This window comes from Papaver somniferum, chromosome 7, assembly GCF_003573695.1.
Source record: "Papaver somniferum cultivar HN1 chromosome 7, ASM357369v1, whole genome shotgun sequence".
Taxonomy (NCBI): Eukaryota; Viridiplantae; Streptophyta; class Magnoliopsida; order Ranunculales; family Papaveraceae; genus Papaver; species Papaver somniferum.
Genome location: NC_039364.1, coordinates 93,721,179 through 93,740,602, shown reverse-complemented (window position 1 = coordinate 93,740,602; position 19,424 = coordinate 93,721,179). Strand labels below are relative to the sequence as shown.

The window sequence follows — 19,424 nt, the reverse complement described above, 5'->3', positions numbered from 1 at the left end:
TGGGAGGCCTTTTGAGAAACATATTCATTGTAGCTCTGAGAGGAATGTTTCTTCAGTCAGAGATAGTGAAATGGTTCACGGATCATAAAATATGAATCGTCACATACATTCCTGAGACCGGGTCAGAAACATGCAGTATCATGATTTTACGACTTTAGCCCTTGATGAAAATCCCCCATCAACACATGTTTTTAGGTTTATTTATTTAAATTCTAGAGTTTTTGGAAGATGAACTTGCAGTATTTAATCATTATTGGTTATATGTATTGCAAAGTCTTATGAGATATATGTGGCCTTTACTTTTTGTGAATTGAACTGATATCTCATATATGCTCCAAGGTCAAATCTATTAAGTTTTATGAACTAAAAATAGAATAAACTTTGTGAGAATTTTTTGCAGTATTGATGTACTCTTGGTCACACTTTTGTGTAATTACTGCATTATCAAACTCCGTAAGATTTTCTTATGTTGAGTCATATCGATTAAATTATCTCCTTGTTCGTAATTGGCATTGAGATTAATTTATGTCGATGGTTAGGATACAAATCCATGTGATTTGTGAATGTCTGAAAAAGTCCAGTTCTTCATTAAAGTAAGGTCACTCATGTTGTTTTCCTGGGATTGACATCAAATGGGGGAAAGTTCTTTTTGAACTTGTGCTTAATTGCTATATCTTTGCGGGGAAAGTGGATGTGGAATATATAGGGGATGCTTGTATCTTAAATCTCCTAGATGAGAAATAAATATTTTATACTCTGTGATATCATCTAAATCAAAGTTCATATGTGTTTCTTTAGTCATGGAGTATCTTTTGATAGAATTCATTACGATCTTATTGTTTTCGTACCTTTTCCAATTTTTATTGACAAAAAGGGAGAGAATTAATTAGTAGTTTCGCACTACATACATATGGTTTACAGATCATTATCTAAGGGGGAGCGAATCAACATCTATAAGTTTCACCTATTATGCAAAATAGGTAAGTATTGACTAGGGGGAGAAACATATCACCGTAGTATTACTTCGAAGTTGTGATACAATTGAACTTTGGAGAAGATAATAATGTTATGTTTCTGTAAAACAATGATTAAGAATGTCTATCTTCAAAGTTTTTATTGCTACGGATCTTCAACAACAACGATGCTGAGTTGAACACGTTCAGAATCATTAGCAACTTGAAGTAACGAAGAATTCAAGGAGTTTGAGAACCAAGGAAATCAAGCATGATGGATTCAGGAGTTCTGAAGCTTTCTTTTTTAATCCATACGTATTAATAGTTTTGTTACTAAAATTGACAAAGGGGGAGATTGTTAGAACATTGCTCGGTCGAACTCACAAGTGTTGCTATCTCAAGCTTGTTGTCAAATTTAGTTGATCAAAACTATATCTTGATTTCTAGTCTACATTTAGTCAAGTATCAGATTAGGATAAAAGTGTGTAGTTGTAAGTGTATACTTGATTTCGAACAGCAGTGACACCTGATTTCTTAGGCACCACTTGTGCCTGACTAACCCATTTGCAGTCAGAAATTGGGTAAATCACCCCCCGCACATATCTTTCTTCACGACCTCCATCATTGGGGGGTTATGCCTACGTTGAGCATCACGTACCGGCTTGCTATCATATTCCATAGGATTTTATGCATGCACATTGATGGGCTAATGATGTCAGCAATTGTCTAACCAATGGTCGTTTTGTGCTCCTTCAAAGCCCGAAATAGACGCTCTTCTTGTACGACAGTGAGATTCTTTGAAACGATCAAGGGAAGCTCTTCTTTATCACCCAAGTATGAGTACTTTAAGTGATATGGAAGAGGCTTCAATTCTAGCTTAGGTGCCTGCAGAATACAAGGTAAAGGAACCTCATTAGTTACGGTAAAGAAATATAAGAGATATTACCCGTTCGAGCATCTTGTAATGCTATTAAAGAACCACACATCTCCACTAGCTTTTTGGATAAGTTGACGTCCAAATTCGGTTGTCCATAAACGTCCAAATACATGTTATTACGTAACACAACTCCAAGTTCATATTCGTTACTCAAATCAAACATTTCTCGTGCCAACGAACCAGTAACATCGATAGAGAAAGCGGAGTGAACATCATTAGGATAGCGCATGACTTCAAATATGTTAAAGCGAATAATCTCCTTATCAAAATCCATAGTGAGTGTACCATTTCCAACATCAATCTTCGTCTTTGCAGTTTTCTAAATGGTTTCCCAAGTAGTAACTAAGTAGATGAACAATTATCTTCATTTTGCATATCCACAATGTAGAAATCAACCGGAAAGATTAACTCATTCACTTGAACTAACACGTCCTCCAAGAGTCCCTTAGGATATATATTGGACTTGTTTGCTAATTGAATAGTAATCTTTGTCTCCTTTAAAGGTCCAAGATTCAAATAATCATAAATATCGGATGACATAACACTTATGGATGCTCCCAAATCAAGCAAAGCACGCTTAAATCGTCGGTTACCAATGGTAATTGGCACTGTGAAGCCCCGGGATCTTCACACTTTGCAGATGCACTTATCACCATTGATAGAGTCTATAAGCCTCAATTCCTATGGAAATTAAGGCCTCCGGCATGAATTATATATTTTTTATACGGGACCAAAGACAAATTTTCCTTGTGGCATAAACCCACCATCAACCAATTCATATTGAGTCATCCCAGCAAGATCTCAAAGATGTATTATTAATATTTGGAAAAACCTACTTGTCCTTTTTATTCCAACAAAACGCTTTTGGAAACGCCATTTGGATTTTCCTAAAGCATTGCTATTTATTGTCACAATATAAGATTGAATATGTAAAAATTGATGAGTTAGGTGTAAGGATTGAGTGTTAGTTATAAGATAATATATACTACCGCCATTTCTAGGAAGAAATGGAGTAGAACTTTGTAGTCGGGGATGCTTTGATTTGAAGAGAAAAAAGGTAGGCAGGAAAAAATATTACATGTGTGAAGAAAATTCTCTGGGTAGTTTTCTCCAAAAGTGTTAAAGAAATTGGTTTACATATGTTTCATGGTACAACAGTTAGTCATTAGATTTCTACTCCCTCGTTCCACTTTATTTAGGCGGGATTAGATAGACATATTTTAATTTCCAAAACAGTGAATTGTCTCTCTCCTTGTTCATGATGGTGCATGAATATCAAAATGTATATATAAACTTGTCAAAGATATTACTTCCGTCCCTAAATAGATGACCTATTTATTTTTAAAATTTATCCCACTAATAGATGACATGTAGCATTAAACAAAGATATATTTCTATAACCACTCTTTTAATCGATTATTGAAATATGCATAACTTGATAGTCATGTTTATATTCGTTATGTAGGTGTTTTAAAATGCTTTTCAATGACATAAAGTTTACGCATACCCGTGATAAGTTTGAGAGATGACTCACTTCTAAAATTTTGCTAATTATTATCCATAAGGATATAACTGTAAAAGAAATACTTAAAATCACTCCCCTCTCCTCCTTGCCTTTAGAAAAACTCAGCCCTTCCTATATAATATATGTGCAGAGTCTTTCGGTTATCTACATTCCAGGCCTTCACCCGCTTTTCCCCATTGCTTGACACTCATATAAACTCATTTGAAAAACGGTGGGTTCCATGTTGAATGCCACGCATCAAAGAGAGCATTGACACGTACGGGGAAAAGTGGCGAGCATTTTGTATTTTGCATTTCGGGTACCGGGTAGTACTGTATATAGTTTACTTATGTGAAAATTATACTAGAGGGATTTACTGTTTAGTCCAGAAAACCCGACCCGGGTTACTGGCTAGTCCAGCGCCAAAAAATATTTACTCCCTAGTCCAAAAAAGTTTTGAAAAGAATAAAATTACTCTACTAACCCTAGTATATAACATTACGTATAATAATACATATGTTACTACATATTACATACTAGTATATAGTATGTAATATACTAGTTACTACTAGTAGTAATTAGTAGTAACTATTATGTAGTATGTAGTAATAACATATGTAGTAACTAGTATACTAGTAGTAATATGTTATGTATTGATACTACATATTGACATGTAGTATGTTATATATTGATATGTAGTATAATAATACATATGTTACTACATATTACATATGTAGTATATTAGTTACTACTAGTATACTAGTATATACTAGTAGTAACTAGTTACTACATATTACATAACATATATATACTAGTAGTAACTAGTATACTAGCAGTATACTAGTAGTAATTAGTAGTAACTAGTATGTAGTATGTAGTAATAACATATGTAGTATGTAATATACTAGTAGCAACTAGTATGTAGTATGTAGTAATAACATATGTAGTATGTAGTATACTAGTAGTAACTAGTATACTAGTAGTAATATGTTATGTATTGATACTACATATTGATATGTAGTATGTTACGTATTGATACTATATATTGACATGTAGTATGTTATATATTGATATGTAGTATGTTTGATATGTAATATGTTATATATTGATACTATATATTGATATGTAGTATGTTATATATTGATATGTAGTATGTTATATATTGATATGTAGTATGTTATATATTGATACTACATATTTGATATGTAGTATGTTATATATTGATATGTAGTATCTTATGTATTGATACTACATATCAAAAAAAATTGTTATGTATTGATACCACATATTTTACTACTAGTACTAGTTACTACTAGTTTACTAATAAACTAGTATACTAGTTTACTGGTATACTATACTATAATAGTATACTAGTTTAGTATAGTAAAGTAGTTACATAAATTACTAGTAATAATAAGATATTTTTGTTACTACTAGAACAGTACATATTGATATGTAGTATCATATTGATATGTAGTATCATCGTATTGATACTACTAGTATGTAGTAACATACTACTAGTAACATTTATATGTGTTGATACTAATTAGACCTGGAAGGGTGTTTTAGGAATTTATAAAATACACTTTATAGTCTCCACGAAGTTTTTGGACTAGAGAGTAAATAATCTAGTCCAAAAACATGTTTTTGGACTAGAGAGTAAATATTTTCCACGGGTGGACTAGCCATTAACTGAGTCTGCTAGAACTGGACTAGCCAGTAATTCCTACATTATACTAAGGCCACATCAATGAGTTACCATAATATCAAGCCCTTAATTAACATATGCTTAAATCTAGACCCCAAATTATTAAAAGATGTTGATACCCTTATGTATATTGTCAAGTCCCTAATTAAATAAAATTTAAATTATTAAAATATAGTAAAATGTTGTCCCACCACCGCTTCCGACCACCATCTACCGCCCACCACCGCCACCCACCACCACCACCACTGACCTCCACCACCACCGCACACCACAACCAACCACCACCGCCGACCACTGCCATCTTCCACCACCAACCACCACCAGCACCGCCCACAACCACTGCCCACCACCAGCTACCTTTCACCACCGCCACCCACCAGCACTAGCACTGCCAACAACCACCAACCACCACCAACAACACCGCCCACCACCACCACCTTCCACCACCGACACCTCCCACCACCAAAATATGGATGTGCTCTAAGAAGTTACACATCCATATGGCATGTGTAAGGAGAAGTTACATATCCATATCACATCTGTACTTAGAATTTACACATACTTTTGGCATGTGTAACCAAAAATTATACATCCATATGGCATGTGTATCTAAAAATTATACATCCATATCGCATGTGTATCCAGAAGTAACAAAAATTATACATGTGTTTTGCATGTGTATCGCATATCGCATGTGTATCCAAAAATTATACATGCATGTGTAATATAAAATAAACATATATTCAGTTGTTATTGAACTCGATAATTTCATTTACTATGATTTCTACGTTGGCTAATTATAGTAATCAGTTGCTATTGAACACAATTAAAACACCAGATGTAAAACGAAATCGATAAGCCACGATATCATATAATAGAAATGTTTCTTTCATTTTTTTGTCTTTATCGATTCCTAAATACTTTCATATCTGCAAGCAAAATAAACATCCATGGGATTAGATCGGATGAACAAAAATAAAACAAACAATATAACAAAGATCACAGAAAAGACACTTGATAATTTATCTTAGCATGTGTAGTTAAGAGTTACACATGCATCTATGTAACTGGGAGTTACACATGCATCTATTTAGTGCAATAAGGACTCACACATGCATATGACTTAGATACCTGACATGTACACTTTGTTAACTATATAATATTTCAATTACTAATCAAAAAAGTTAACCACCTACTCCAACAACATTGCCACTACCAGAATCTTTTGATACACATACAAAATGCATGTGTAATCTGCTGGTACACATACAAAATACATAATCACTTTCACATGCATTTTATTAGGGTAATTAGGAGTTACACACGGATCTGACTAGTTCATTAGGAGTTACACATGCATCTGACTAGTGTAACTGATAGTTTATACACTCACCTGGTCAAAAATTGCAAAGAGGTCATGAATTTAACAAGTGGCCACACACACAATATCTGATTAAAACAAGTCGGTAGAAGGATGAACTTTGAGACCCGCATCTATGAATTCCTTTGCGCTACACAAAACAACACGAAAACCAGTTTAGTCAGCCACCAAGTACAAGATTCAACGAACTACAAAAATAAACGAAAACAATACGAAAACCGGTTTAGATGTATTACCGACCAAGTACATATCAAAAATAAATGTAAACAAATAGAAACTAAAAAAATGTTACACTGAATAATATTCCAACAACCATAAAGAAAGAATTTTGTTCCCAAATGCTGAATCAGATTTGACCAACCATAAAAAAATGTGGCTGAATCAGATTTGGCCAGCTGCTGGATGAGAATCTGCATAAAGAATACAACCAATTATATTAACATTTCATTAAGATAAAATTGGCAAAACTATTCAAGAAACAGTAGTAAGGCAACCTTCTGTAAATACTTATCATAAACAAATATACGATCACTTATCAACTCCCAATCACACGCTAAAAGCAATACAAAATTAATGACAGACGCACAAACCCAATAGACTTCACAATGTAAACTACATAGTGAATATAACCACCACGGCCTGCATGAGTGTAGATTCCACTAATAGTTGCATTCTGGTCAATATACAAATCTTCGTAACTAGAAAATTAGTTTAGAAGTTGGACAAGGGAAAATATTACCAGCGAATTCTTATACCAAGACTTAATATATATATATATATAAAGAAGTGTTGTTTTTCTTAGGTAATAGACGACCATTGATTTCAGCCATCTGGCGGCTAGGATCAATAGTTGGCGAGGTTTCTATCCGTTAGTTCGTTCTTGACATATAATTTTGGGAGATACTTACGTCCGTCTGTCTGTGAGATGATCTTTTTCTGACTATTTGTTTTATACTGCAAAGATTGTGCCGTGGCCCAATCCAAACTTAACCCTAACTTACCGTTAATCCTAAACACGACTCTAACCTTGACTCATGCCCGACAATAACTGGCCACATATACAATCACAGCACAGTTGACGTGCCAAGGGACCAATTGTTTTCTGATTGTTTCCTAATCTAACTAGGTTTCTTAAACTAACCTAACCTAATAGCATCTAACTACCATAAGACTTAGAACCACGAACCCTTCTTGGTGGTTGACGAAACTTTGGTATATAGATTTATTTTTATTATAATTCGTCTAGCAATCTATATTTTTATTTTTACCGACATATAATTACGGAGATTGCTTGGGGACTTCGAAAATAGGAGGAACAAGAAAGAAAACTTAATAAACAAAATATGATCCATTACTTGCGAGTTTTGAGGTTTTGTGTTTTCATACTCCATTTTTTCCTTTTCTCTCTCTGCAATACAAATTTCACCCCAACGGTATGGCTCAAGGGTCTGTATAGATTTCCTCTTCTTTTTGGATTGAGGAATCAATTCTAATTACATGGTAAAAGTCTGACCAAATTGCATGGACTATTGTATGGAAACGGATCCTGGTATGACCTATCATCATAATTATTTGCTTTGGATTGTGTTCCTTTTCTCTACTCATTGAATAAGTCGGTTAGGTTCAAGGCTTAATATTTTCGGCACATGTCCATTAGGTACCACAATTACTTTTTTTAGCGCTCCATGTACTATCAATTTTATAAATATGAAAAATATTAATTTCCAAAAGAATTTAAGAAGCTATGGCCGAGAATATGAGTACCAGCTAATTTAACCCCACAAACAAAATATTGGAACCATAGGATCTGCACGGTCCGGGGCTGTAGGCCCCGACTAATTTGACCCGACTAACAAAACACCATGAACTTCTTATGCATCAACGACTAATTTGACCCGACTAACAAAACACAGGATATTTCTTAAGTGGCCACGGCCAGGCTGTATGTCCTGGCTAATTTGACCCGACTAACAAAACACTAGAAAGTGCTTAAGTGGCCACGGCCGGGGCTGTAGGCCCCGACTAATTTGTCCCGACGAACAAAACACCGGGAACTGCTTAAGTGGTAACGACCGGGATGTAGGCCCCATTTGACCTGACTAACAAAACACCATGAACTTCTAATATAGCAACGGCTAATTTGACCCGATTAACAAAACACAGGGAATTTCTTAGGTGGCCACGGCCGGGCTGCTATTTTGACCCGCCTAACAAAACACTGGGAACTACTTAAGTGCTTACATCCCTATCTAATTTGACCTGACTAACAAAATATTGGGAACTGCTTAAGTGGTCATTGCTGGGGCTTTAGGCCCCGACTAATTTGACCGGGCTAATGAAACACTGGAAATCGCTTAAGTGGTCACGTCCAGAGCTGTATGCCCCATCTAACCCGACTAACAATACACCGGGGCCGCATGCCCCGACTAATCTATATCCCAACTTTTGTTAAAGTAAATTGATTCAACTTTTTGTTATTAATATACCAGTCGTTTTAAATAATATTTACTAAACGACCTTTAATATTAAAAAATAGTTAAAACAAACCCAGTAACAAAAACCGATCAGAGAGGTTGAGCCCTGGCCTACGGCTAGGGTGATACCTAGTGTGTATATATATATATATGATGAAAACGAAACTAGTGCACAAACTTTTCACATAGATACAATTGAATTAAAAAAAAAAAGCACATGCAAGTTATTATTTCAAGGGAATAAGAAAAATACGAATTAGGATGAATAAAAAAAATCTTACACTTAAGTAATGGTTTTCATTTGGACTGGCATAGTTAGTATCTATTCATATGTCGGTATACATATATTATATAAAAGAAACAAAACATTTTTAGTTAACATTATCCTATATTTCTTTTGAAGATTCTTAAAAACATGATCGACTGGTGTTCATCGATCATTTTTCTGTCTTATCAAAACTAATCAAGCACCAAACCTCGAGAGTACGCCACTAATGATAACTTTCAACAACTTAATCAATTGTCGTAAATCTTGTCAAATTAGTTCAACTCGTGTTAAAGAAATATAAGTTCTTGTCATGATAAAGGTTATGTTTGTTACCACTACCACAAGGTATTGAGCAGGAAATATAAAGCATAAAAACGATTGTAATTATATGCCACCGGTTATCCACAAATTGAGACGCCTCATGTACTTTGATTCATAATTGTGCCTTTGATGTTTTGTAGGGAAGCTTTGTTGCGGAGGCTATAACACCTTGCCAATCGCTTGTGGGCTTAGTTGAATAGCTGGCACCTACGTATATGAAGAAAAATATCATAACATCCGATCAACAAACAAATCAACAAACAGAATTAGAGAAATCTTATGTACTACTCATGAATCGAACAATTTACACTGAAATGATGGAGATCTTTATTTTTCTTCTTTGATTTTTATATTTATTTTTCTAGACTCAACAGATTCCATTTTTTTAACCCAATCTCGATCAAATTGGAGAATCCCCAAGATCAAAGATAAGAATAACATCCAGATATAAACTCAAATCACAAAAGAAAACCAGAAAAAAAAATCTAAAATCCTAAAAATCCACTATAAGATCCAGTAAAAAAATCATAAAAATATTATAATTATTAAGATGAGATCATTATAGATTCGAGCTTTAATCATGAATCAAAATGGGAAATCAAATTGAAATCGAGATTTATAGGTTTTCAAAACCGTTTTTTTTTTGGAAATTTCATTTCAGGATCAAAAGATTAACAATCACAATCGAATAAGAAATGATAGCAGAAGGTTAAACATATCTCTCTGATCGTATTGGTCGAATCTTCATATTCAACTATTGACGTTAATTTTATCGACTGCTCCTTGTCGATTCTTAACAACTCCTCAAACATTGATGATAGTTACATCCATCGAATCAAACTTATTCAAATCCATAAAAAATCAATTGAGTCGTAAAAGATAAAATACATAGTTACATCTAACTGAAAGACCATACATTGGTTTGCTTATAAAGAATACTTAACCAGATTTCCTTTCTATATCTCTCCCAACATCTAAAATCAACATGCACATCTGCATGTATATTAATGAATTTTGATAAATTATCCGCCAGACTATTACACGATCTCCGAATATATACGAAAGAAGAACTAGCAAGAAATTTCTTGAGATCTAAAGCTTGTAGCAGAAACGCCTTTGAACTCCAGTTAACAACAAAATTGTTCTTCTTTAGGATACTTATCACATTTTGATTATCATTGAGGAAGATTAGTCTTTCCCTTCTGCTGCCTTGTCCCCATCTTATAGCTTCTCGACAGGCTCTGGATTCTGCCTCCTCAGCACTTGAACACCAACCTGTCCCTCTTGCGAAGTCAACAATTAAACCTTCATTATTTACTTCCATAATACCATAAGCGAATTTTTTAGATTTGCTTTGAAAAGCATCATCGAAATATATATAAGCGACATCCTGCAGGTTGTTGCAATTATCATGAACACAGCCTAGATGAGATATATCACACACAGAGGGAGACTTCAAATTTACAGCACTACCCAAATTTTTCCGCAGATATTGGGGACTGTCTTTCTTAATAAAATCTATCATATCATTAGGATTAGGCGTAACCTTATCAGAAACAACTCTACACCTATATTTCCATATATACCAAAGAACATAAGCAAAGAAATTTCTGTTAGTGCAATCCTTTAACCACATAAGACACCTATTTTTGTAGGATATTTTTTTTGGTAAGTCCAAATTTGTATTGATGAATATCAAATATTTACAAAAGTTTACAAGAAAAGAGGTCCTAGGACCCCAAAAACTTACAAACTAATTAAATCTGAAATAAGAGACATTAGGGAATTCTAAAGCATTTAGAAAATAAGGTCTCTCTTCATAATTCAGGCCTTCACCATTCCTTAGCAAACATCCTCTTTTGGCCATTGCATCAGCAGCAAAATTAGCTTCACGATATGTACGAACAAAACGAATAGAATCGTAGCTGTTTTGAATATTTCTCCACATTTTCCTGGAAAACCAAGGAACATTAGAATTAGTAAAAGCCATTACAGCCCCCACTGAATCTGTACGCACCACACTTTTCTAACAGTCCACTTAAGAGCCCACTCCAAGCCAACAATGATAGCATAAATTTCAGCAAGGAAGTTATTTGTTCTACCAAGTCCAGTGCTCATAGCCCCAATAAAGTTACAATCTACATCTCTAAATACTACTCCAGCTCCTGCAGTACCCGGGTTACCCTTGGCAGCACCGTCACAACATAATAACAATTCATCTCTATTTGGGGGAGACCAAAAGCATTCAACAGGTTGCGTACACTTTACCTGCCTATGTCCCACTCTAAAAAAGTTCAAAATATTCAGGTCCGAAGGAGAGTTGTGCATAAAACTCTTAACACGGACTGAATAGTCATGGATAAGATGAAAAACCCGTTGTTTGAAGAAGTGTAGATTGTCTGACATGTTTTGAAAGTAAGCTTGATTTCTGGCATGCCGTATTTCATCATGAGTAACCATATTTTCCAACAGCCATAAGTCATTTACAATGCGACTCCTCCCCTTGGATGTTTTATAAGAAGTAAGCAGATCATAATGAGCGCGCAAAGAAAAAATACCTGAAATCCACTCCCAAACTTGTTTAGCAAAAGAACAGATCCACAAAATATGTTCAAAGGATTCCTCATCAGCTTTGCAAAGGTAGCACTTATTAGCAAGATTAATTTTAAATATGCTCTTGATTTTGTCAGAATTCGCACACGCTTCCCTTGTTAACTTCCAGTTTTGAGCTGCTAAATTTGGATGTATAACCTTCCTCCACAATAGTCCATACACTTCCAGAATTGCGTACTTTTTCCTAATGAGTTGCTTTGTTGAACTAATAGTGAAGTTACCTCTCATATTCGGCATCCATACCCTAATATCATCCCCTCCTTGTGGCATTGGCAAGTTGTTCAAGTCCACTCCAGTGCGAAGTAAATTCTGAGCATGAATTCCCTGCAACTTCCAAGCATTATTATTAAGAAACGCACTAACCATGACATTACTGTCCGGGTCATTCTCTCCAAGGATCTCTGCAATACTTTCATCACCATACCAATATCAAAAAAAAGAGACGTATTCCTTCCATCTCTAATCAGAACTTTGGTATTTCTGTCCACAATATCATGAACCAACCTTACACCCGGCAAAATAGAAGAGTTCACTCCATAATGCTTAATTCTACCAATTCTTGTAGTATATTTCCCCCATAAGAAACGCGCCCATTTCTTTTTAGAAGAACGAATACTCCACTATAATTTCATGAGAAGCGCTTTGTTTGTGACAGCCATACATGTAATACCCAACCCACCTTTCTGCACAACGCTACAAACTTTGCCATAACCCACCACAGACTTTCTCGCAACCTCAGAGTCTCCATACCAAAGAAAATTGTGAATGGCTCTTTCCTCTTGTTGAATGAACTTCATAGGCCATTTATAAACAACCGTGTTGTGAATGTCATAACTAGCAATCACAGAATTAATAAGAACAACACGATCTTGAAAAGAAAGCATTTTTCCTTTCCAAACAGAAAGTTGTTTTTTAATCTTATCAACCACATTGCTAACGTGATGATATTTCACAGCACCACGCATAATTTGAACATCCAAATACTTTTCAGGAAAAGTAGAGACCTCCATGCCAAGTAAATCTTTGATAGTTCTACAACGACTCAAGGTTCCACCACCGTAATAAACCTTACTCTTTTGATGACAAACTGTTTGACCCGAGGCCGTTTGATATTTACCAAGCAATGCAAGAAGATTATGCAAACTCTTCATGTTACCTTTGCAAAATATCATTATGTCATCAGCAAAAAAGAGATGTGTAGGAGAAATACCTTTTTCCGAAAGCATTGGAGTCGTTTTCTTTTCAATAAAGAGTTTGGTAAGATTTCTACTGAGAACATCTTCAATCAACACGAAAATAAGAGGAGACAAAGGATCACCTTGCCGCAAGCCTCTATTAATCTTGAAGAAACCTTCTGGACTACCATTGAGAAGAATAGAAATACGAGCCGAGCTAAGCACCGAATAAATCCAAGAACACCAGTGTTGTGAAAAACCATACCTTCTAAACACATCTAAGACAAAAGACCAGCTAACCGTGTCAAAAGCTTGAGTAATATCCATCTTTAGACCCACATTGCCATCTTTACACTTAGTTTTCAGATCATTCACCATCTCTGATGCCACACTGATGTTCTCATGGATATTTCTTCCCTTTATAAAAGCAACTTGTTCTTATGAAACCATCTTATCAAGCACACTTCCAAGTCTTGTAGCTAGGATCTTAATACAAAATTTAAAGAAAAAATTACTAAGACCAATAGGCCGAAAATTACGAAGAGTATTAGCACCTCTTACCTTGGCCAATAAAATCAGAAGACTAGAATTTACCCCATTTGGAATCATTTTATGTTGCCAGCAATAAGTAATAGCACTGTGTAGGTCTTGTTGTATCACATCCCAACAATGCCTATAAAAGCAACCAGAGAAACCATCCGGTCCTGGAGCACTATCAACACCGAGATCATAAACAACGGCCTTTATTTCATCACAAGTAGGAATCACATCCATTCTATGACTTTCCTCAGTATAAATAATGTCATTCTCATAATGAAATAATTGTTCATCAATTGGCAGCTCTTCCCCAATAAACTTAGACTCAAAATAAGACACCGTGTAGTCCCTAATTTGGTCACAATCAGAGAGAGCATTCCCATCATCATCTACCAATTCCGAAATCATATTGCTGCTCCTGCGAGTTCGAATATTGGCATGAAAAAAAGAAGTATTACTTGCACCCTCCGTAAGCCATTTATTTCTTGATTTTTTCTTCAACATAATGGATTGACGCATACAAATTTCCTGAAGAGTAACCGAGGCATCCTTGGCAAAATTCAGCTTAGTTATGTCTTTCGGATCTTCATCAGAAATACGAAGAGCAACTTCCATAGTTAATTTAGCATGTTTGAGTCTAGCATTAATATTACCAAAGACACGTAAATTCCACTCCTTCATGTCAGCCTTTAATCTCTTGAGTATGTAGGGGAAAATATAAGCAGGAGAACCAGGAACAGGAGTGTTCCAACTCTGAATACCATGCGCATGAAATCAGAAACTTCACGAGGAAGATCTTTACACCGCCAATTCTCAAACTTCGTAAGCCAAGCCTCATTAATTATAGATAGATACAGCTTGCAAAGAATTCTATGAACACCTGATTGACCATTAGCCCAAGTGTATTTAGAACCCAAAGAATCAGCTTCAAAAAGGTTGTTGTCATCTAACAAATCACTGAATTCATTTATAGCTGAAGTCCTTGGTTCACAACCCCCTTTCTTTTTATCATTCCGTAACACACAATTAAAATCTCCCATGACCAACCAGGGAGTATTATTATCAACTGAAGAAAGTTGCTTCCATATGAAAAGGCGAGGGTACCCAAATATACCTCAAGCTAAAATTTTTCCTACCTATAAGTCCTTTCTCCGAAAGTGATTGTCTATGGACTGAGTCGAGATAATACAACTAATCGGTTCACACTTCGTGTGATCATCTATGGATACAAGATCGAGACAATACAACAATGAAGTATGTTACTCGATAAAAAGGTTCGGACTTAACCAAACACAATATGATTCACTTATCAAGTAAATAGGAATTAACGTTTGGGTAATTTACTTTAATTATAATAAAACAATTATAATGCGGAAATATAAAGTAAATGACACCGCAAGATTTTGTTAACAAGGAAACCGTAAATGAAGAAAAACCCCGCGACCTTGTCCAGAATTGAGTACTCTCAGGATTAATCCGGTACACAAAATTACACCTAACTTCGTATAGTTGAGACCAAGCAACTAAACCTATAGTTCACCTAGTTCCGTCTGTATTCCCACGCCTCCGACCTTAGTCACGTACTTGGAACAATTCCTTTGGTTCGTATTCCAAACAGTAAGGTAACAACAAATCTGTTTGGTGTCAACTCTAATCAACCAAGTGATATGAGTCGGACAAAGGCTCTTCCGTTTATCTTAACATAAACTCCTTCGTCAGGTTCTTAGATCTATCTTATGTTCAATTACCGAAGTAATCGTTTAAGATTAAGCCAACAACACTATTAATCCAAAGAATTGTGTTGATGCCGATCTACTCAATTAATTAATCCAATCTATCACAAAGATAAACTGATTATTAATTGGATCCTCTTTTACCAAAACAAGTATTGTGCACACCAAAGATTATGAACCCACAAATCAGAAATCTTCAATATTTTCTTCGTCTTCAAATCTTCTTAGATCTTCAATAAACATCTGCACACAATCACTTGAATCTCTTGTGATCAATCACGCACAGCACGGAGTTTGTTAACAATGGATTATCACAAGATCGTCTTTAGAACTAACAACAGTCTAAAGATCCTTGTCGAAACTCTGAACTAGTTTGAGTGAATCTTATATCATAAGAGAAGATTCTCCAGCATAAACAAACTAGGTGCAATCAAAGTTCAACCACCTTAGTCAATCAAATCAAAGAAAACAAAAGATAAACCGCAATTATCTATTTTCCCGCCAACAGTACTCGCTAGTGATTCTCAATCCCAAAGAAGACTTTAAACTGAGCGGTCATAAGAGATTTCGCCTAATTAGGTTACTCTCCTCTACGAATAGGCGGCTACACCAATAACAACAACAAATAGGAAGTCTGTTGTTACGAAGGATTAGTTTGCAAGAAAGGAAAACTTCAAGTATTTATAGACAAGGAAGTTTGGACACCAAGGAATTTCCAAAACCGAAAATATTTTCAAAATATTCATTAAAGCACAAATTCGGTTTCCATAATTCCTGGAAATGCTCTGTCCAAAAATAATGATCGAAATCTCTCGGAAAATCTCTAATTAGTAAATGCACATTATTAATTCTTATTTCCCTACAAAATGAAGTTAAATACCTTAATTAAAAGATTCTTAACTTATTTATGTTTCGATCCTGTGATTCTCTTCCCTTAGCTAGTAAGGAATAACTTTGAACAATTAAATAAATAAACATTCATAGCATGTGTTCAAAGTATGTCGACATCTTAACTTTGTAAGTTCTCTTTCACACTTAAAACCTTGAAACCGATTGGCCACACTTCCAAACAAGTTTAGAATTAATTCATCTGACTTTCAAGAACTATGCGATTGATCAAATAACATTTAATCACAATCATGGGTTTAACGGTTCTACCAAAACAAGTTTCGGTTCTACCTTCCATGTGAGTACTGTGCATAGTCACACTAGCTTTCCAAAATTTGGTTAACTAGGTACTAGGATCGGTTCCCCACATATATATGGTATCTAACTTATATGGGTTGCATATGTCCATAGGATCGGTTCCCGTTTGTCTAAAAACGTGTTGCAAATGTCCATAGGATCGGTTCCTCTCTCTGCTATAAACCTTGTTGCACCTCATACAAGGATCGGTTCCCCTTTGTGATGTACTGCACCTCTTACTAGGATCGGTTCCCCTTTCCCATATTTGGTCAGACAAAAATCACAAACCCGATCATACCATCTCAGGTGATTACTTAAGATCGGGTTCACTAATAAAAGTCATACCAATACGTAAGTCAGGCCTTTGTGAATAGTTCTACCAAGAACACAACAAGTCGTGAATGGTTATACTCAATCACACATATTGGTTTTTCATAAGATATGCAATGAATAACAAAACCAATAATGCCTGGCGATTTCCTTTTCGATTCACAAACAAGTTTATGAACTTACTTCCTTAAAACACATGTAAAACATTGTTTCCTAGGATGAAATCCTCACCTCATACCCATACATAATCACAATAGCATTCAAATGATTATGTTGATGTCTTATATACAAAGTTTAATGGTTAAGCAATAAACCTCGTATTGTATTCCTTAATACTATGTCTATCTAGAGTTCAAATATGCTTCGCAGTTTTGTTTTCAATATGCACGACTTGAAAGATACGTTAGGGAATGAAACAGTTCAAGTCAAATATCACTAACCTCAAGTGGAAGGATGATTGTTGTCATTGTAGCTCATTGCTTCTTCACATCTTCAAGTCTTCGCAATACTTGTAAAGTCTCAAATCCTAATACTTTCAAGCTAACTTATACGAAGTTGACTCTAGTACATAATCAAGCGACTCTTAACATGAGTTTTGATTCACTAAAGTATGACAACCAAACTTGACATACCAACGCTTGGTGGGTTCAACCGAGCTATGCTCTAACAATCTCCCCCTTTGTCAATTTTAGTGACAAAGCTCTTACATCATATGGATAAACAAATTACAATAATTCATTACACATACGCTTGATTCCCGAATTCAACAGCACAGTAAACCGCTTACATTCAATCCTTGAAAATGTCGTTGTTGACATTATAATAACAAAGCTAATACTCCCCCTAAGGAAAATAGTTAGATATTCAATCCACACGTCTTTGTTATACCACTTCATATGACATGTTACTCCCCCTTAGTCTGTGCTTTCACTCTTTCGTTAAGATAAAACGTTTAAGCACCAATGTTCTTTTCCTTAGCGATACCAATCAATATAAAATCAATGCCAATATCACTTGTTTACTCCAAGTATTTCTCCCCCTTTTTGTCACAAAATGACAAAGAAACGAAAAAATAAAGGACAACACGAAAAGAATCTTACAAATCTCAAAAGACTTGCAACCTGTAGAGTTAGGCACGAGGGTTCCACACATCATGTTCTAACCAATATCAAAACCAAAACTACAAGTAGTTTTATTTTGATATGTTACCAAGGAAACAATTGTATGAAACAATTTTTCCATTTTGGTTTAGCAAACCAAAAACAACTAAGCACCTTAGTCCCTTTGCTAAACCGATTTTACAAAAACAATCGCTTAATTCGAAAAGACCAAAATAAAGATAACTCTATTTTTCTCATCAGGTTCTAATTATCCATAAACTTAGACCTTTCAATTTTAAACAAGACAAGTACTAGGTTAGTTAACTAGCATTTCTGGTTAAGGCATTCGATTAGACTTGAATAACCGAAACCTCACTTCGATAAGTCTAACTAAGATCAGAATTAACTTAGTTTCTCTTATCCGGAATCGAATTGGACTAAACAACTCATCCCGTACACCTTTTATTTCATTAAGCCATAAATAATTCATACAAACCAACATAAATAAACTTGCATAATTATTCACCTCAATCGGAAGCAATTGAAACGACATAGACATTAAAAGCACCGCAATTGCACCGAAATTTTGTAAGCCTAAACAATTGATACCACACAATAAAGCAAGATAACAATAGTTTTTCTTAACCGGAACCAATTGATTCACACACATCCACACACACATAATGGAATAAACATCAATTGTACCGAATTTTTTTTAAGCAAAAGCAATAAATATATATGAAATAAACTCAGGCTTTTCTTAAACAGGAAAATAATTAACTAACAATATTGTTACCTCAAATTTCGCATCCACTTCTCCAATATGATAGCATCTTCTTCCAGGGGGAATTGGTATCGAAATATCATCATGTTGTCATCCTTATGCAAAAACAAAATAATAACAACAACCAACCTTTACCAAAGAAAGGTTGAAAATCGGTTTTAACAATTGCAAGCAAAAGTTGAAAACCGTCGAAACACATATGCTTTTATGCTAAACCAAAACCGATTCAACATATCGTGACTTTTTCACATATTATTTCTACCAGAACCCCTCATGATTCTTTGACAAAGCCTACCAACATGGGCTAGAACTTAATCCTGCTAAATCAAAAAGTCACCCAAACCACAAGGGTTCATAATATATGGGATCGAATATTAAGGTAGTAAAACCGAAATAAAACATCCCATAAACATACATAGCA

The 19,424-nt window shown here is 35.0% G+C and overlaps 1 protein-coding gene across 1 annotated transcript; it reads right to left on the bottom strand.

Moving 5' to 3' along the window:
* Positions 1 to 1,679: 1,679 nt before the first annotated feature.
* LOC113294922 lies at positions 1,680 to 14,911 on the bottom strand. Its single transcript, XM_026543294.1, has 9 exons — positions 14,633 to 14,911; positions 13,896 to 14,567; positions 12,839 to 13,751; positions 11,564 to 12,560; positions 11,383 to 11,498; positions 11,264 to 11,276; positions 10,607 to 11,114; positions 1,991 to 2,209; positions 1,680 to 1,838 (listed from the first exon to the last, which is right to left on the bottom strand). Exons 1-9 carry the CDS (start codon positions 14,909 to 14,911, stop codon positions 1,680 to 1,682), a joined length of 3,876 nt encoding a protein of 1,291 aa, XP_026399079.1.
* Positions 14,912 to 19,424: the final 4,513 nt, after the last annotated feature.

Excerpts from the sequence above, each read along its gene's own strand:
- LOC113294922 (XM_026543294.1), bottom strand. The coding sequence starts at position 14,911 with ATGGGAGATTTTAATTGTGTGTTACGGAATGATAAAAAGAAAGGGGGT. Across the intron at positions 12,561-12,838 it reads TTGTAGCGTTGTGCAGAAAG|AGATCCTTGGAGAGAATGAC; the intron begins GTGGGTTGGGTA and ends AAAGTATTGCAG. Across the intron at positions 11,499-11,563 it reads TGGACTGTTAGAAAAGTGTG|GAAAATGTGGAGAAATATTC; the intron begins GTGCGTACAGAT and ends TTGGTTTTCCAG.